At 44.8% G+C, this 21306-nt stretch overlaps 1 protein-coding gene across 2 annotated transcripts in view; it reads right to left on the bottom strand.

The window, feature by feature from the left end:
* The window catches only part of svep1 (sushi, von Willebrand factor type A, EGF and pentraxin domain containing 1), a 91388-nt gene extending 90177 nt beyond the window's left edge, over positions 1-1211 (bottom strand). For both annotated transcript variants that reach the window (XM_030088469.1, XM_030088470.1), the window contains exon 1: positions 278-1211. In XM_030088469.1, coding sequence (XP_029944329.1) covers positions 278-805 — 528 coding nt within the window. In that variant the 5' untranslated portion in view covers positions 806-1211. The remainder of the gene's footprint in view (positions 1-277) is intronic.
* Positions 1212-21306: the final 20095 nt, after the last annotated feature.

The following is a 21306-nucleotide window of genomic DNA, read 5'->3' as shown; positions in this document are numbered from 1 at the left end:
TTGTAAGTTTTGTCTCAATAACTCGGTTCGATTGCGTCTTTTTTATGGCGTTTCACTCAACAGCCGCTGCCTGCCAGCGTGTGATTTGGAGGAGGCGGCGGAGCCACGCGGCGCCTCATTAACATCAACCTGCCTGCGAAGCGGCGGCACAGCGGGCTGCACGCTGACACACACACACACACACACACACACACACACACACACGTACGGCGTCAGAACACCAGCTGGAGGTCACAGAAAACGAGAGGAGGGCTGCTGCAGCTCATTAGTGACTCACCGCCGCCCGCTGGAAGGCGCCCTTGGTGAAGGTGCCCCCTCCCCGGTAGCTGATGGCCGGGATCTCCTGGTTGAACAGGGAGCACTTGTGCTGGTGGGACTTGGGCGAGGAGATGTGGTCCACCCGCGTCACCACGTGCGTCTTGGACGAGAAGGTCACCAGCGCCACGCGCGTGTTCTCCGCCGCCACGGGGAAGTCGGACAGCATCTTGCGCACGAACCTGAGCTCGCTCAGGAAGTTGTTGGCCCCCACGCTGGACGACTCGTCCACCAGGAAGACCAGGTCCAGGCAGGCGCTCTTCTCGCGCAGCTCGCGCACGTTGCGCTTGAACGCCTGGCCGAGGCGCTCCACCTTGCTCTCGGCGCTCTCCGACAGGTTCCCGGAGGCGGGGGCGGACGGCGCCGACATCTGCCTGGACCGGCGCGCCTGCGGCTGGGGCTGCTGGCCGACGCACACGGCCGCCGCCGCGCACAGCAGCAGGAGGCAGGACGTCCACGTGAGCGCCGGGGAGCACCTCTGGAGGAACATGGTGAGCGCTGGCACGGCGGAAAGGAGGAATTCAGAGGAGAGGAGCGCGTCCTACGCCCGTGTCGGCGTCCGGGAGCCCAGGAGACAGCAACAGATCAGAGCAGAGTTCCTCAAGAGCATCGCTACGCCGCGGCGAAGATCCTCTCATTCAGAAAGTGCCTCGGTCCATCTGCTTCCTCTCTCCCCAGTGGAAAAACTCCTCGCAAGATAACCGGCTGCCCGACTTCCCCACAGTGATAAATCTGCAGCTCTGTCCTTGCTCCTGGCGCAGCCGGCGTCTGTTAAAGTCTTCAGAGGACTCCGTCTCCCGTGTCCGTCCTCCCGCCGGCACGTCTCTGCATCAGACCCAGGGATCTGGAGGAAAGCCGCCGTGGTCCCGGTGTGCTGCCCCTCAGACGCTCCTGCCTGCACCGCCAGCCCAGCGCCGAATGCCTGCTCCCCTCTTCTCCCCAAGTCATTTAAAAAAAGCACGCGCACACACACACACACACACACACACACACACACACACACACACTCACAGGAGGAGGGAGGGAAAAAAGTTGAGAGACAGAGAGAGGTTGAGGGGAAAAAAGGGGGCAGTCCAGTCGTAGCGTGAAGTCATTTTTTTCCCCCCACCTTCATCTCTCCTCCTCTTATTTTCCTCTCACCTCCCCCTTTTCTCTCTCTCTCTCTGTCTCTCGCTCGCCCGCCCCCTCCTCTCTGTGCCCGTCTCCTCCGGACGGAGGACGCCGGGGTTCGGTGACGGTGCCGCGTCTCGCCTGTCAACTCGTCAGCAATCTCAAAGAAAACATCAGCAACAGGCGCTCTGATCGGCTCCATATGTGAACACACACACACACACACACACACACACACACACACACACACACACACACACACACACACACACTCTGCAGCGATATCCTCATCAGAGTGTGAATGGAAGGTGAGAGGCAGGAGGAAGCAGGGGAAAGATAAGAGTCAAACGGGACGAGTTCAGTAGTCAGAAGCTCGGATCATCGGATCGTTGCTGCTTTAAAAGCTCATTTCATCTCCTGCTCCCTCTAGATTCCTCAACATTAAATATTTTTATTGAAGAAAGAATTGTTAGTCTCACATTTGTCTGCTTCCTCCGGCTCCGCGGGGATCCTCCGGAGCTCCTCTCTCCTCGCTCGCGGCTGCTGTGTTTTCCTCCAGCGATTTTATCTGTAACCAAAACAAAGGCAGCCGGCGTTACGGAGGCGCGCTGCGCCCATTACAGCCAAAGGCCTCGGATTTACGGCGACGAGCCGCCCTCACGCAGCGCTGCGGACGCAGGAGTCGGAGCTGAGCGGTGGAAAGGGAATCGAAGCCAGCGCAGCCAAACAAACATTAAACATATCGAGATACCACGGAGTATTTGATCGGAAAACATTTCTGCAGCGATTTGCAGGATTATGGTTGTAAAAACAAAAAAAAAAAAAACAACTTGTCTCTCATTAAACCGTCTGTGTAAAGAGATCAGATTGCAGGTTTATCTGCACCGAGTACGTCGTCCAATGCAGAGGATTAATCCCAAAACGCAGGAGTGTCAAAGCGATTTTAAGTCAGAGGCCGCATGTCGGCCAATTCCGTCCCGGCTGAGTCAGACTCAGTAAAACGATCCTGAAAACTCTGAAAGTTTCCCTTTGTTTCAATGCAAACATGCTGAATTATGGAAAAGTCAACATTTATCTGAATTCCTGAACTCAACAACTGAACAAGTGACATTTAAAAAAAAAAAAAAAAGTGAGTGAAATTAACATTATCCAGATTTTTTTTTTGGCTATTCTTCCTGGTGCCAAATACAATGAAATGTGAAAGAAATCAGTCTGTGTTTGCATTTATTTCCTTCTCGGGCCGCACCACTTCCTGCAGCCTTCAGCCTGCATGTTTGTTCATGTGTGGTTTTGATGCTAATTCTGCTTCGTCAGCAGTAAATAAATCCTCCGCTGCTCCATGACGGATCTGTGCAGTTTTCTCTCCGTAGCTCTGACTGAGGCAGTGCAAAACACACAAATTAGAAAAAGGAGTCACTTTTATTAAAAGGCGTTTGATTCTTTTGCACGTCAGACCTTCTCACTGGCTGTTTTGACTCCCGCGCTGTGCGCGTTGGCGCGAACACGCGCTCCCACATTCAGAGTCCGCTGGAAGCCCCGGAGAAGAAGAAGAAGATGAATCTGTTCGCGCCGACTGGATCAGGAGCAGGGTTTCACCACTTCAAGCCTAATCAAGCCTCAATCTAATTTCACGCACAGAAACTCGGACCGCTGGGAGCGTTAGCACGCAAGGTTTCCTCCAGTCTGAGCTGAATCTGCAGCTTGCAGAGTTTCAGGATGATATTAAAGTTCAGATGTTTTGGAGCAGGGCGACGGCTTTCCACTAGAGCCAATTTGTTCTCAAACCAAAACACATTTTCCCTTCAGACACTAATCAAAATGGAAAAATCTCTTGGTGGATGGTGGGGATTAGGAGGAGGAGGAGGAGGAGGAGGAGGAGGAGGAGGAGGGGGTGGTTGTTTGGAAGTTCAATTCAATTCAGCTTTATTTATATACCGCCAAATACAAGACAGTCATTTCTGTCCGTCGGTTCAGCTCCGTGACGATGTTTTCTGCTCACATATCGTCTCTTTCTTCACTCCTCATTATTTTCCCTTTCACTTGACCACTGTCAGGAGTTTTCGGAGCTCCCGTGGTGGTTTGCCAGAAGAAAACATCACAAGTAGCTTTGCCAAATTCAGACTACAGTACAGCTGTGGGTCGTCGGTGAGGGCTGTTGCCGAGTAACCTGTTCGCCAACTGAGTAGGTGTGAGGAAAATCATGCATTTACTGGTTTGTAAAGTGATTTGTTTTAAAAACAAGGCTTTGAGCATAGCGGTCAATCCACACACGAACATTTTAACTAACAGCTAACTCAAAGATGGCCGCTCCCGGTCCTGGACGGCTGCGGTCCTGCCTGATTTTGAAATCTCCTTCCTCCAACACTCCTGAATTTCATGTGTCATCATGAATCTGTGCTGAAAGGCCTGATAGCAACCCGCTTATTACAATGGGGAGTGTTGAGACGGGAGCGTGTTGAGACCACGCAGGACTGCAGCCCTTCGGGACCGGGAGCGAACCACCTCTGCCCCGGGGAGGCGGGAGAAATCCGCCGGGTAGAAACACTCGACTCCCACACTCGTCAGAACCGATTACAGCTTTCACCTGACAAGCCAAGCGTCGTCAGGAAGCAGTCAGGTGTTTAATGGTGATAGTTAGTAAAAGAAAGAAAGAAAAAGTACTTTGAAGTAAAAAAAACACTCTTAGACAAAATTTTTGCAGCTTGTGATTAAACCAGTGGTTTCCAACATGAGGACGTTAATATAGCTGCTAATGCTAATGCTGCTAATGCTTAAGTGTATTCCAATGTGTTTCCAGGGAGCTCGTGGATGCGTAGCAGAGTATTACCACTGGCGACCAGTGGGGGGCGGTGTTGAGCATTATCACTCATGTGACACCAGTGAAAGGAAAAAAAATAAGACAACAGAAATGGTGAGAGAGGCAAGACAACGGAGCTTCTAATGGCTTGAACAGTTTATAATTATCTCCGCTGGAAAAGTTGAAAGACGGAATAAATATCTATCTGATCTATTTGACAACTTTGAATCATCAATTGAGATGGCGGCAGAAACACGAGGAAACCCAAGGGAAAAACATGCAAACTCTATACATATAAAAGGATCAAGTGCAGGGGATCTAACTGGGGATATCTAACTAAGAGAGAAGAGTGCCAACCACTACACCACTGCACCGCTCAATGACTCATGTATCAAGTTCAATTAGAAAGTGACGGATTAGGACAAACGAAGGAGGCAGTTAGTATAAAAGTAGTCTGCAGAGTGTGTGTGTGAGTGTGTGTGTATGTGAGTGTGTGTGTAGTCGGTCTTAAACCATTAGCCACGGCCTTGTTTATTGCCCCGTGGCAGCTCGCTCTGGCCGCGGTGGAAAACTCGAGCAGCGCCACGCAGGTCAGATAAAAGCTGGATGGGGAGAGACGAGGAGACCCAAACACAGACGGCAGACACACACACCCTGACCTACATCCAGCCAGATAGCAACACTAAAACATACACTCTCACACACTCACACGCACACACACACACACACACACACACACACACACACACACAAGAAAGAAAAGAAGTGGGAGAAGAGCCCAGCTGCGACTTCCTGCTTTTTAGCACTGAGACCCCCACACCGGACACTCGGGGGTCCCGAGGGAGGCGAGTGGGTGGAGGAGGGTGGAGGTTTCTGAGAGGAGGACGGTGACCTACAGTAGCTCCTGAAGAAGGAGTTTTTACGACGCTGAAGGCTTTCTTATATTTCCTTCAGATCCTGAGTCATAAACCCGAAAGGCACGAAGCCGCGAGGCGTGCAGACGCCCGTTTAGCCGGGTCGTTTCAAAACCCCAAAGCGGCTCAAATTGACATTGTTGCGAGATATAAAATTAAAATATATGCACAAAACAAATAAAAGAGGGCACAACAAATAAGCACAGGCATGCCCACAGATTCAATTTAATGTGGGCCTTCCTTGAATTCCAGACAATTTGAGGCCCTTTTTTTAGACACAGACACGCAAAAACATAAATTAGGACTTTTCGAAAGAGCCGAGGGAAGCACGTGAGCGTGGAAGCACACACGAAACAAGTCGTACTGGACCGAACGAACACGGAAAAAAAAAACAAAAAAAAAAACTGAGAGTCAGCAAGTATTTGTGTTCAGTCCAAAAGAAGGCGAGTCAGAGGAGCTGCTGGTCTTGTGGTTTGTTCTTGTGGATGTTGATGCTTCTGTTTGCTGCACGTTTACAAAACCTGATTTTTTTTCCCCCCACAAAGTGATTAAAATCAAAACAGAGGTAAAACAACCCATTGCGGAATGTGACTGTTTACCTGACCATTAAGGGAAAATATAGTTACACCACTCTTGTGCATTAGGGGGCAGTGCTGAGTCACTTTGAGGTGATCCAGGTTGGTAGGGGGGGGGGGTTATACGTTTTTTAAAACCTGGAACCTGCATCCACAGTGTTTGTGTGTGTAGCGATCAGTTTCATAATATCGTAATCTGAATTTTTTCTGAAAGGAAAAGAAAACAAAGCTGGTTCCATTTGAAAAAAAGTTAATACTTCATGTTCATTCATAGGCGTTAAATTGAACATGCAAATGTGTAAAACTTTGAAAAACACCAAGTTTTGAATTCTTTCTTTAAATATAAATCATTTTGTTTCATGTGAATCTGATGTTTTTTTAATCACCTCAATAAGTCAATACATCAGCTGTAATATCATCTTAAAGACTATTTTTCGTGTGTCGCTGGTATATAACCAGCACGTTTCCACCATGCAGCAGCCAATTTGTTTTGTCATGCAGTTTTAGTTTTCACCACCAGATGGTATATTGAGTCAGTGAAATTAGCCGGAGAAAGTCATCAACAATGGCTAAATCGGTCTGAACTGTCAGCAGCTACAGGAGATTAATCCACCAGAAGGTGGTCAGTAACACACTTTAAACATGAAAATGTGCTCGGAGCAGATTCTCAGCTTGAAATATTTGATTGCAGTCAAACAAACTCGAGTCAAACATCAGTCGCATGAACTTTGCACAAGTTCCCACTAATATTGGAATGTATCATTACAATTAATCCAAATTCCATCTTTAATATTGGAGGATGTTGATAATGAAATCTCTGGTCTTCTGCCTGACTGGGACTCACCTGCTGCTTCATGAATCTGCTCTCTCCCAGGTACGCTAGCTGCAGGTGACGACACATTCCTCATATTTCTTGGCCTGAATCGCCTGGAGGACCAAACACAGAGCTCAGCAGGAGCGTTTCCTCCCCACCAAAAGAAGATTAAAAAAAATTCCTTCACCGCTCCGTTTGATCACAAACCGGGTTAAATTCTTTACTCTGCAAACGCTTGGAGAGAAGAATGACCTGACAGTTTACACCTGCTGAAAAATGTTTCCTGATCTAATTACTGCTGAAATATTTTGACAGATTCACATAAGATATTATTGTTAATGGCTTTTGAGCTTTAAATGGGCACAAAACAAACTGGAATCTTGCTTCGTGTTCAGGTTAGATTTTGTCTAAAGTCTGTCACATCAACGGTTCCATAAAGACTGTAACTGTTGTACCTGTTATGTTTTGGGTTTTATTTTTATCATTTTAATTTATTTTGATTACACTTATGCAAATTCAGTCATCAAAATTAGTGTTTTAACTTAAAAATGTATAACTGTTTATATTATAATTTCACATATTTCTTTTCTCATGTGTTATTATGGGAAATTAACCATAAGAATGAAAAAAAACTTGCTCAAAAATTGGGATTTGGAAATTGTCTAGGTATGTGTGTGTCCTGCCGTGGTTATTTCGAATCATTTCTTGGATTTTTTTTTTTCTTTTTTGAAGTTTCTGATTTCAAATTGAGGCTTTTTTCATGTGTGTTTGTTACTTTGTATTTCCGTGACTTTTTTTACTCATCTGGTGTTATTTTGTATCGATTTGACCTTATTTGTTATCCATTTGAGGTTATTTTGTTTCAGTTTCATAGCTTGTTTTATTTCATACTTATTTTGTATCCTGGATATTTTGATTCCATTGTGAGACTTTGTTCTCTGTTTCTTTTGCATATTGTAAACTGTATCCATCTGTGGTTTGTTTGCATCTGTTTGTGATAATTTTGAGTCTGTTTGAGGGTCTTTTGTATGTGTTGTATTTATTTTATTTGATTTTGTATCTGCTTTGTATTTTTGTGTCTCTGTTTTGACTAATTGTAAGTCTGTGCCTTGAAAGAAGTTGATATTATTAAATTTATTATGTGGCAACTTTTTGTGGCTCGTTCTGCATCTTCACGTTTTACTAATGTATTGTGGTGAACTTTTCTGTCATTAATTTTGAATTTTTTGTGGTTATAGGACATTTTTTGATTCTCCATGTGTCTCTATTGCCTTTCAGGAATTTTTTTCATTTCTTCGGGTGACAATTTTTTGTATTCCAGTGATTAAATTTGATTTAAATTGAAAGTACTTAACGTATTGCTCATTTTTAAAGATCTTTATGACATTTTACACAACACTGTAGGCGTTTACAGGTAAAAACAATCAGGATTCACTTATATGACCAGCTGTGTTTCATTAAATATTCGTTGCTTGCGACAAGACTATGCATAAAAAACTGTTTAAAAGCCTTAAACATTCAGCTTTTAAACATCATTTTGTCTTTTGGAAGAAAACGCGAGTAATTAATTTAATTCATACGATTTCAATTAAGAACACGTATGAAGATCTTTGAATGTGACGGTAAAAAAAACGAGGTTTAGTTGAAATTAAAACTCTAAAGAGGGTGTGAGCTCGGTTATGTTAATGTAGAAGACGCTAATACAGAGTTTTGAATTGCATTGTATCGTTATTTATGTTTTTTAAATCATAGAAAAGGAAAATTAAACGCCTGCTCACCTTTCTTCCGCAAACGGAGAGTGTCACACTGCCCCCTGCAGGCGGGGGCTGAGCGGTACAATGCAAAGGCCTGCTGTGACACCGTGTGGCCGCTAGATGGAGCACTTGTGTAACTTAAACAATTAAAAGACACCACTGGAGTGGAATCAATTAACTGCATAAAAAATAATTGAAAAAAATCTATTTTTTGTGTCAAATATGACAAAAAAATATACATTAACTGACGAAAACATTTCACAAGATGCATCATGGTAGGATCATGACAAAATGTTAAAGGTTTTTTTGAGTGTTCTCTGTAAATTTAAGTCAAGAATGAACACACATGTTCCACTCTATAACGAAAGCCCACTGGGAAATGATTTGGCACTCAAGATATTGGATAAAAATATGAACTCTATCTACAGTCCACTTTCTATTTGTGCTGCTCGTGACCTTCCAGAGGTCAAGTTACTGCCCTGTCTGTCCATGTCAAAGGAGAAGTTGATTCATTTAAATAATTTGACAGAGATTTCTGATCATATAAATATTTGAACATATAGACTAACTCACTGACACAATTTGGGGAATTTCCCAAACTACTGGATGTCTGTAATTCATAGATTTCTGGAACCTTTGGAGATAAAAAAAAAAAATACATTTTTCAGAACTATATCAATAAGTATATGACGACACAATCACATTTACATAAAACGATCTTTCTTGATTTCCAGTTTTCAAGAGGGCGCCTACATTTTTTATTTTTCCCTTCTTAAAGAATTATATAAAACTCTGAAGAGGGTAAATCTATTAATTACACATTTTTATGTATATTTAATAGCTGTCTTGGTGATGAGGCATGAACGTTCACCAGGGTTTTCAATGAAACAACAAAAATAACAAAATAATCAGTAATAGAGAACGATTTGGTGATAAAGACAAATGTATGTTTTCATCAACGCAATATAGGGTGTAAGAAGTCCACCCTTCCATCTGCTGATGCTGGTAGTTTCACGTTTGGCCGTGGAAGCGTTTCACAAGGCCTCCACTTCCTGCACATCGGGGTCCGGGGCCACGTAAGCTAGACCACGTCGGTTTTTCATCATATAAAAAAAAAAGGAGAGACTGTCCGTGTGAGGAGCGGGGTGTGTGCCGGATCACAGCTGCTTCTGGCCGCATGCGGAGACGAGACATTAATGGAAGCGGTGCCCTCTTTGGGACATCTCCAAATCATATTCAGTGTCGCTGAATCATTTTACTGCCACTAGTTCCAAGAACACTGAGTGAAAGTGGATCAGGTGTAGTGATGGAGGATGATCAAAACAGAAAGAGAGAGAGAGAGAGAGAGAGAGAGAGAGAGAGAGAGAGAGCGAGAGAGAGAGGTGAAGAGGAAACGACATTTTGAGCTTCTCAGGCTGATCTGCACTGATTTCTTTAAGCATCCATCCATCCATCCTGAGATAATGATAGGAATCCACCTCAGGTAGAACATGCAACTGTGGAGCTGATAGTGAAAAATGAAATAATTATGACGAATGTGTTCATGATGGAAGGCTCCTCTGAAGCCAGACCGGACTGCAGATCCATCCTGCAGGGTCTCTCAGAATATCAAAACCGCCCCAGCGATCAGAATGCGGCGTGCGTGGCGGCAGGCCTGTGCAGCGCCGCCTGGATTTACACCTCCCGTGTGTTTGTTAGGTGGGACATTGAGCTGTGGGGCATGCCACAGCTCAAACTAATGGTTTTGTGTTTGGCTGAGACTATTTATAGCCCACCACACTCACATGCAGCATCAATATTTTATGACTGCAACCAGTCCGAGGGAGAATGACGTCCTTGAGGCGGAGAGTCGACTCTCAGATTCATCGCTTCGTTCTGATCGTGGAGGAAAAAAAGCTACAATCCAAGGTTTCAAAGAATCAATACGGCAGGACAAAAGCCGATCAGTAATACCAGATGTGTTATTCTAGTCTGGATGTGATGAATCAGTTTCAACAGAGTGTTTGGAAAATGATCAGTCAGCTGACAAACAGGAAACGGATCTGTAGACCGTTTCCAGTTAAAGCACAGAGGTTTGAACGAATAATGTAGTAGAATCTAATAAAAAGAGACTCTACCTGACAAAACGACACACAGGGAACTTTGTAGAACATCAGGTTTCAATGAGTTCTCGCCTTAAGGACAGAAAACTTCAGCACAGCTTGTCCTGTTCCAGTCCGATTGACCCGTTTACATGCAGGAGGTTCGGTTCGCTTCACATTTCAGTCAAGTTAACGTGTTTACCTGTGATTTTACAGTACAGTTTTACATAACAATGACTTCAAGAGAGAACAAGAAGCTTCTGCTGCTTTTTGGGTGTCTGTTCATGACAGTTCAACTTTTTGAAAACTGCTCCGACGGGGGAAGTTTTCGAAACAGGTGATGATTATTTATTTGTCGATCATCCACAAGACATCAAACCCACGTGAAAAATTGAGGCTGAAAGCAGATAAAGTGAGAATCCATGGCAAAATGAAGGGATCCCAGGAAGCCTATTAACAAACAGAGCCCAGAACGAGTCGAGGTTCAGACGCTTTGGAGCAATCTGTGGTCATTTTGTGTGTTTTGGTCATTTTGCAGCATTATTGAGGGCTGTCACATGGATGCTGCTGCTATTACTGGACTTCTACATTATCTGAGCCAAACATTAGGACCAATTTTCAGCAGAATTACACCAAACAGCCAGAGACACGGCTGCTGCCGGCTCTTCACGTTGTCTGTATCTCGCATGAAGAGTTTTGTCTGAACACCCAGAACTTCTTGAATCCTGATTCTTGAATCTCTTTGTGATTTGATTTTTGACTTTCCGGCTAAAGATCAAGCTAACCATTGCTTCAAGCCAACGTTGGGGACTCCTCGGCCCCACCACACCCCCTGGTTCCCCCCCTCCCCCTCGGGACTGACCTGTTCGGTGGTCCCTGTGCTAAAGTTCTGGTTTGAGGACCAAAGTGAAGCCGAGAGGAGCGAAGCCGAGCGCCGTCGTGGGAAAGATCCACAAAGACGGGAGGTGACAGATTCTACACCTTCACTACAGTGATGGATCAGATCGTGTACACACACACACACACACACACACACACACACACACACACACACACACAGTCTCGTATTTCTATCCTCGTGGGGACCGTCCATTGACTCCCATTCATGTCTAGCCCCTAACCCTAACCCTAACCCTAACCCTAACCCACACTAAAACAAAGCCTAACCCTAAAGAAATGTTTTTGCACTTTTACTTTTTTCAGTAACAACAACATGGTCAAGAAAACACTGTTTCTCCTACTTAGGACTGGAAAAAGGTCCCCACAAGGCACGTCGTTCCACGTTTTGCTATCCTTGTGGGGACATTTGGCCCCAACAAGGATAGAAATACAAGAACACACACACACACACACACACACACACACACACACACACACACAAACAGGTCCAAGCCACTCTCTTTTCTAGGATTGGGAATACACTTTGGGAGGATACTGAAAAAAATATGCTCCTTTCATATTACTGTAGTTTTTTTTTCAGTCCACACTGTAATTGACAATTGTTGACCCTTGACCTTGCCGTTTTGAAGGCAGACTCGCCGGTAGAGTGACTCACTGCACCACCCAGTGGCTCAGATTGGTATCACACCACATTATTAGCATTGGACAGACGGCAGTGCCAGTAGAAATCACCAGCGGCTTTTAGGGAAATTTTAATGTTTTGACCAAAATCCTAATTCGATCAGCTGCAATCAATTTGATTTGAGTTCAAACCTACTTAGATGGTGAGAACGGCGGTTGAAATAAATTTTGGAAAGTGATTGTATATTCAAATATTGAGGAACACAGTTGTGTATATGTGTTTTTTACACCCTCTAGTGGACAGAACATGTATAAACTACTTGATTGTCACATTGCTAAAGCATAAAGCAATGGAAAATGTAAAGCATGCATGCTACGAAGGAATACTGGAACAATTTCTTGGCTCTGATTTGAATAGTTTCACATTTAAGTGGTTTGATGCACAGAAATCGAGGAGGGTGAAATCACATCGCATCCAGCTGCAAAAGAAGAAACTAACAACGCCTCAGGGACGCATGAAGCGTCGCCTCGGGCCTTTAAAGATGCTTTACGAGCGGCGGAGTGCGGCCTTTCCCCTCTATAAACGAATTTCTGAAGTAAAACTTCCAACTTGCATCGCAAATGCAGAACAGACAGAGTGTTTATTGAGGGGGAAAAACCCGAAGGAATCGTGTTGCTGAGGTAAAACTCAACCTCCATTTAGACAACTTACCAAGTTACTACAAACAACTGCAGTTTAGTCAACATCTGCAGGTGCCTGAGGGCCCGGTACACAGCGGCAGCTGCTCGATCCAGCGCCCACATCTGGACGTGCTGTACACACTGTACACACACACACACGAACACACATTGTGTAATACAGACTACAGACGCTCACTTCATTGACCACAACAGATGAGAGAAGAGAAGAGAAACAGTAAAGAAGAAATGACAAGATGAAGGGGGGTTATGGCAGAGTGGGGGGGGGGGGGGGGGGGGGGGGGGGGGGGGGGGGGATGGAGGAGGAAGGGGAGTAAGATGAGGAGGCTGAGTCTTGAGGCAGCGTGAACTGGATTCAGCCAGACTTCAGTAAAAACAGCCTGGTCCAGGCGGCGCTGACAGTCTGGGACCGAGAGGGAGGAGGGAAATGAATACTTATAGAGCAAACACACACACACACACACACACAGACACACACACAGATAAAGAGGACACACTATGTGCTGCCTCGTGTGAAAAACAAATGTTTTGAGTGGTTTATCTGTCTGCGTTGGCCTCTGCTCCCTGGAAGAGGAAGCTGTGGTTTTGTCGAGTCGTCTCAGGGTGAACGAACAAAACACATCGTGCTGCCTCAAACACACGTACACACACACACACACACACACACACACACACACACACACACACACACACACACACACACAAACACTCAGCTGCTGGCTCAGCTGATCAGCTGATCGCTGCGCTTATAAAATCCATGTCAGCATGTAGGCAGTGATTAAATGATTAAATACACTCCAGGTCTTTAAGATCAGAGGTGTTTTTTTTTTTAAAAAAAAAAGTGTGACGACAACGTGTTACATCTCACTCCAGGTCAGGCTGGCCGACTGACCTCCTAATGCTTTTCACATTATACGATATTATATTTGGAATCACTTTGGTAACTGAAGCCCTGAAGTCCGATCAGTCTGAGGGCCAGAATATGACGGAGCACATCCACTGCAGGGGTTTATGAGAAGAGAAAAGAACAGCATGTAAACATTTTTAAACCTTGGAATAAACAATAACCGAACGTCGTTTCAGTTAAAACTCTGAACGTCCTTAAATGATCCTCGTCTTCACTTTAGCTGCGGAACACACACTCTCTGATAATCTCTGGAATGCTGCCACGTCTAATTCAGGAGCCGGCAGTAGATATAGTGGTTATACTCCTGTCCCGCGGCGGGAAGTTCCCCTTTCGGAGTCTGGTTTGGGTTTTGGAGAATATGCTGAATTTGCACGTTCTCCCTGTGTCCAGTTTGTTCTCACGGCCCAAAAACTGTAACCCGTGGTTAATTGGTGACACAAATTATCCTTCAATGTGTGTGGCGGTCTGTCTTATGTTGGAAACACCTGCTTTAGAATAATCATTCCTCTGTATTTAACCCTCCTGTTGAAGCTGAGCTCCACACACAGAGTCTTGGGGGGCCGCCGGGCGTTGGGGGGTCTCGCTCGGGGGGCCCAGACTGTGGTACCCTTTCATCAGTGGGAATTGAACCTGCAAACCTCCAAGCCCCAACTGCCCTCATTCCCTGTTAGAACATGCTAGAAAAGCAGCTTCACCTTCCCCTCCGATACATTATTGAGCACTGTTGACCTACATTACAATGACTTTTTTGTCCACAGTGGAGAACACACACTTACACACACACTCACACACACACACGGACTTCCTTGACTTACTGGCTGCGTGTTTAAATATAGATACTGTGGCTTTCACAAGTCCTCTGTTCATGCAGTGGATGCTCAGGCACAGGAGGTTTTTCTATCTGAAGATAAATAAAGGTGCACTAACTAAGAAGAGGAGGTCCCTCGCTCAAGCACAGAGGCCAGAAACTGTGGAATTCACTTTATTATTAGAAATAATACAAACAAGCACAACTATGTTTTTTCTCTATTCCAGTATTTCCTTCAATTTACTATTGTTAGTTCAGATGGAAGTATGAAAAATACCACCTCCCAGATGAAAGGGTTAAAAGATTAGACAGGAATAAAGTTTATTTTGGTAATATTTCAAGGCAGAAACAAAAATAATCTGAACTGTAACCTGTTTCTGTTGCTCTTCTGCTATAAATATGAGCCTTTTAATAGAAGAATTAATATGTTTTCTTACCGATTTGCAAGGATTAAGAACTAATTTCTCAGAAGGTAGAGGGCCACACTTTGAAAACCACTTTTATCTGTTGTTTGCACTCGGGACTGATTGTATTAGGTGTAGATTAAAACTGCAGTTGTGCTGCTGAGATCCAATCAGGACGTTAAAGATGAAGCTAAAGGTCAGAATCGAGTCTGGAGGAAATCGTAAACAAACTGCGTGTGTGTGTGTGTGTGTGTGTGTGTGTGTGTGTGTGTGTGTGTGTGTGTGTGTGTGTGTGTGTGTGAGTGTGTGTCAGCTGTGTCATAGTTTGAATAATTGCTTTGGCCCACAAAGACGAGCAAAAGCAGGCGAAGCCAACAAGCTGCGACCTGATGCGATTTGACTGGCAGTTGTGGAGCAGCGCTGAGATAAGGAGCCTGACCCAACATGCTGACAGTTTGCATAAGAACTCAATAGAAACTCTGGACAATTTTCACTTTGATGTCTCAGTTTGAGGCTGATTATCTCCTCTGGATTCATCCTTATGAGAATGAAGAGAGTCAACAGATCAGATTCTGGACGCCGTGTCGTGTTTAAACCCTCATCACTGGACTTTTTGGACTTTTACTTTACGCTGGCTGGAGTGAGAGGGCCGATGTGAAGCCATGAAGGCTCCGTTTACACAATGTCTCAAATGAAAACTGTTTTTTTTTTTTTTTGCACTTGTGTTTCTGAAAAGTTTCACATTTACAAGGCAACGTTTTAAAAACGATGTCCATTTCCGGGGAAATGGAAGAAATGTGGACAACAGTGCAATAGCAGTGTTTCAGAGAAGTTATGTTCCCCCCCCCCCCCATTTCCATGGAGAGAGAGTAGGAGGAGCATTTTCAATAAGTTGCATTTTCAGTGGCTCCGAGCGCGTTGCCGTGTAAACGGACGCTCGAAGCACAACGAGAGATTCCCGTTTTCACGAGACAACGTTGCGTAAACACAGCCTGAGGAGGGAAGAACATGTTGAAGAGTCAATCATCCACACACAACAATAAAATACTGAAATGTGTAAAATATTGAAAAATTCAGGATTCAAATCAAAAGTTGAAGTGAAGGGGGTTGATTGATATGTATATTTACCATAAATGTCCACTGTACAATCGGGTCAGTTAAACCATTTCAAGATGCCTTAAATTTTTAACTTGAATAACTCAAAGAACTTTATTGTGATTAATGATTTAAATTGAGACTTTAATGTTTTTCAGTAAATCAAGTCCACTTTTCTATTCTATTTATTCTATTCTGTGTGGAACAATGCTAAAATAACAATTAAAGGGTTTCCTATTCTGTTTGATTTATTATGATTAAATATTTCCTTAGCCCCATTTTCAGTCAATTATTTATAAATTACTGTAACTCCTAATTATGCTTAAGTGAATAGAAAACAAATACTGAAGCTATTTAGTCTTCGACTAAAGGAAATAGAGTGAGGAAACTCATTTGAATTTGATGCCTTATTCAATGTGATTCACTTATCTTAACAAAATTCATTTGCATTCATTAAAATGAGTGGCCTCAAACTTGTTTCTTTTATTACAGTTTTGAAGACAGAATGATAACATCAAAGAAAAAAAAAGATGTTTTTTAATTAAAAGAGAAAATTGGACTATTTGTGATATACGAGCTGTTGTTTACAAGAAATTACACAAACTCTGCACGTACAGAAGCCGTCTCCTCCTCTTTGTTTGTATAAATAAAAGTATTCAGTGTGTTTTCGGGGATGTATTTCCCCTCAGTGGGAGGAATCGACTGGCTCGTGTTGTGATCTGGGTCTGCATCTCTGAACACATTGTCCCGGGAACTGGTATGTTTCTGGGGACGCGGTAAACACGTGGCTCGGATTACCACCTCCGCTCCCAACGCCTCCTCCGCTGCTCCTCCTTCACCTCCGCTCACACACTCCCCCCCTCCCCGCCGTCTCAAAAACATCTTCTCCCCTGACCCGTCTCTCCTCCTCTGGTTGAGCAACCCTCTGAAAACAACCGGCGGTGAATCAGGAGGACGACGTCACATTAGTGACCCGGCGGCAAACACGAGCTCGGCCTCCCAGACGGGGAGGTTTCTAGGAAAAACAGACGGTGTCATAAATCTGCTCCTCGTTGGGCCTGAATCTCAGAACGAGGGAGGGGGGGCGGAAACAGAAAAAACACAAAACGCCACCTTTCCCTGCGGCGTCTTATTGTGAACATTGTTTTGAGGATTTGCTCTAATGTCCTGTTGGCTGACAGAGCGTTACACTGTGTTCCCTTCAACAAGTGGGAGCGTTTAGCGGCTTTCTGTTATGACACGGCGGCGACGCCTCCTTCTCCACCCCCCGATTCCTCCATTGTTTGATTCCCTCCCGACTCCTGCCTCCATCCCGCCAGCCAATCCCTCTCCGCACAGCGCTCCACCTTTGTCTGCCTCGCATCATCGAGTTACACAGCAGATCTCTCTCCAGTGTGTGTGTGTGTGTGTGTGTGTGTGTGTGTGTTTTCTGTGGACACACAGGTGGAGGCCTGAGTCGACCGCAGCCAGGAGAAAAGCTCACGCGACGAGATCGGAGGATAAACAGGCCTGACGAGGAGGAAAAACAAGATCTTCAGCTTTGGAGGGCCGAGCTGATCGGCCCAGTCATACCAGTCTAGCCTCCAGGCTGGAGAGGCGGTTCGATTCCATGCGTTAACCTGCATGACTGTGATGAAGCAGCAGCTGATTGCACTATAAATAAACTTTTTCTTTCATTATAAAGCAGCATGAGCTCAGACTTTTGGTCTTTAAGGCAGTAAAAGAGGCGACGGACGTCGTCTGAGAGGAAAGCACCAGCTCAGCTCCATTAGTCAGATGAGTTCTGGCTTCGCTCCAGGTTCATGGCCGTATGTGTGTGTGTGTGTGTGTGTGTGTGTGTAAATCCTGCAGAGGAATCAGATGTGTGTGTGGTTGGAAGCAGCAGTGATGTGCTCTCTTTCATCTCTCCTCTAATTGGCCCGTCGCAGTCGGCTCGCTCACGGCCAAACGGACAAAATGTTTTTGACGTAATCTCAGATTTTTATCACATGACGGGGGCGCCAACCGTCCCTGTGAGAAAAAAAACAAAATGGAAAGCAGTCTTGAAAAACAGGCCCTGAAGGCAAGGTCTGCGTTTTGATGGAGAGATTCCTGAGCCTCCTTCATCCTCTCCAAATATTTATCACTTCCATTCCTGATAGAAATACTTCTAGAGTGGATTGTTGACAGCCAAGTGAGCTGTGACAGTGAGAGCCAAGTCTTTTTAGCTTGATTAACTTCACCGATTAACATCCTGTCAAGGAAAAAAACTATGAAATACACGATTTATTTCACCTTTTAAAACAGACCCAGACTACACAACCCTTTACTAGTAAGCAACTATGTGGAAAGGCATTTCTTTCAATTTCTCCCAATTTAACTCCGGCAAATTTCAAATGTAAATTGATGTTGTTACATTTTATATCACAGCAGCAGTCACTGTATCGGTCTGCTGTGGTGAAGAAGGAGCTGAGCCATAAGGCGAAGCTCTCAATTTACCGGTCAATCTACGTCTCCACCCTCACCTATGGTCATGACCAAAAGGACAAGATCCTGGATACAAGCGGCTGAAATGAGCTTCCTCCGTAGGGTGGCTGGGCGCTCCCTTAGAGACAGGGTGAGGAGCTCAGTCACCAGGGAGGAGCTCGGAGTAGAGTCGCTACTCCTCCACGTCGAGAGGAGCCAGCTGAGGTGGCTCGAGCATCTGGTTAGGATGCCTGAACACCTGGACACCACCCTGGGGAGGTGTTCCGGGCATGTCCCACCGGGAGGAGACCCCGGGGAAGACCTAGGACACACTGGAGAGACTATGTCTCTCGGCTGGCCTGGGGACGCCTTGGGATCCTCCTGGAAGAGCTGGAGGAAGTGTCTCGGGACAGGGAAGTCTGGGCATCTCTGCTTAGACTGCTCTACCCAGTCCCGGATAAGTGGTACAAAATGGATGGATGGATGGATGGATGGCAGCCGCCTCCCTACAGCCTCCCTATAGCTGCCACATCCCTATAGCTGTCACCTCCCTACAGCCCCCCATAGCTGCCATCTCCATAAAGCTCCCCCATAGCTGCTACCTCCCTATAGGTGCCACCTCTCTACAGCTCCCCTACAGCTGCCACATCCCTACAGCCTCCCTATAGCTGCCATCTCCGTAAAGCCCCCCTGTAGCTGCAACCTCCCTATAGGTGCAGCTTCCCTATAGTGGCAACCACCCTACAGTCTCCCTGTAGCTACCACCTCCCTACAGCCCCCCCTACAGCTGCAGCGTCCCGTCCTCCTCCCTGCCAGCTACCACAGCCATTACCTGTGTGCTCTCATGGTAATGTACCAATTTTCCATCCAGTGGGCAGCAAACAACCTGCAACAGCAGAGTTACTCATTAAACCACCTTATCAGGAGGATCTGAGCCTTTCACTCCTCAATCTGTCACCTGGCAGGGAGACACACTCAGTGTGTGTGTGTGTGTGTGTGTGTGTGTGTGTGTCGGTGTGTGTGTTATCCTCTTCCGTCTTCACACACAAAACCTTCACAGATTAGATTCCTCTTTCCTCTGATTGCGTTTCTGTAAAAATGTTATTGCAACACTGTGCCTTTGAACTAAATGAGCCAGCTTTACACTCTGTTGCAAACATGACTGGCCTGAAAGTCGAGCTACGGTATCAAAATATTGTGAAAACGAGCACACTGATGTTGTGGGAACTGTGTTGCAGAAATAGTTTTTTTGAAGTCGAATTAAGTTTAACAACGCAATTACACTTTTGCTAGCCTAAAACTTTGTTTTATTGTTTTTATTTACATTTTCTTTAATAATTATCCTATTAAGACCAACCTGTTACTCTGACACTAAAGTTAGTTTGATGCGTCCAATCTAACATTTTTACTATCTGCTTTACTTGTTTGAATCATTGTAAATGACAATAAATGAGGTGTTTCTGTTAATTTAATCCAAACGATGACGATCCTGGCCCTCTCACACACACTGGGGAGTTTACAGGGGCTGCTTTGGGGGTGGGGGGGGGTTGAGTCTTTTCCTTCCCCTCGTCTTCCTCTGTGTCTCCAGGGTTTTCTCACGCGTCCCCTCAGCCATAACTGCTTTTACTAAAATGCTCCATTGAGTTAATCAAGCAGGCGCACACAGAAACACACACGTCTGATTAAGCAGGAGCCGCTCGTTGATGGAAATACCGGCGACCTCTGCAAACAGCCGCTCGGCGCTTCTCTCTAATGCAAAGTGCTTTCAGGACATGAGATGCTCAAAAAACACTGGATTAATACAGATTACTGCAGTTTTTTTGATTAAATTACACCTTGGATGCTCATCAAAGATTTAACTGTGTATTAACTGTGTGTATTTTAACATTTTAGTCCATTGGAATGAAATAAACATGAAACTTTGAGGAGGTTTTCAACGTGCAGCCATGTTTTATAAATCTCAGAATGTAGAGCAGAGTCCTCAACAGAAACTGAGTGAATTAAATGATTGTTTAATGGAACAAAGAGTCACTGTTTTGAAAGTCCTCTGTGTTTGTTTGACCTGATCAAGCATTAATCTGACCCCTCGGTGCTCCAATGAAAGCAGCATTTCCTGAACCGGTCAGCTGCTGCAGCCGTAATCAGCGCGATTCAATCTAATGAGTGGATTAGAGTGGAGATGCTGAAAGATGGACACTGGCTTCAATCAGTGAGAGAGGAGGGCGATCAAAGTGTCCTTCACACGTGCAAATGAAGCAATCAGCTCCAAGGACAAAACGTGAAAAAAAAACATAAATATGATTATCATGATATCATTCCTATAATCTAAGTTCTTTTTCTTTCACTCTCTGGTTGGTCTCTGTCTCACACACACAGCCACAAACCAGGAAGCCTCTGGCCGTGAGGCGACAGTGCCAACCACTTCCCCATGTGTGCAGCTGACCTGAAAGTCCTATATATTGAATAAAAGCAGGTCTTATCCCGAGATGACCGTGAGTTTATGGGATTACGCTTCTAAATCCCCCTGTAGCCTCTATAGGCTGCCCGAGCTACGAAACATGCTTCATTTCTGCAGTTTTCAGGGTCAAATACGTGAAAAAGTAATGAAAATGAAGTTAGAACTATTTGTTTCAATAGTTATTTTTCTATAACTTCTTCAGATCTGCCAGACAGATTTTTTTAAATCATGTGGCTGATTGTACTTTATGTGAAAAGCATAGTAAAAAAAAAAAAAAAAAAAGGCAATTGAGGTAAAGTTCACCTCCTTTTTGTGGAGGCTAATTTCTGCTTTCACTTCAACAGTTTTCTCATGAGGATCAGCAAAAAAATACTTTTTAATTAGAGCAATAATGCAATAATATAGGAAGAAGCACATACATAATTCTGAAATTAATTAATATTAGTAAACTTTTACTTATTTTTTTTTTTAACTTTATGACTTTGAGATGCAGCAGCAGTTCAAATGGCCGAGAGTCCTCTGCTGTGCGAGCGAGATGTGGAACGATGAAGTGTGTGTAGACGAAGAGGAAGTGATCCTGGGTGTGTTTTGCACCCTGCATGTGAGAGC

Source organism: Salarias fasciatus, chromosome 3, assembly GCF_902148845.1.
Source record: "Salarias fasciatus chromosome 3, fSalaFa1.1, whole genome shotgun sequence".
Taxonomy (NCBI): domain Eukaryota; kingdom Metazoa; phylum Chordata; class Actinopteri; order Blenniiformes; family Blenniidae; genus Salarias; species Salarias fasciatus.
This window is presented reverse-complemented; position numbering and strand designations above follow the sequence as displayed.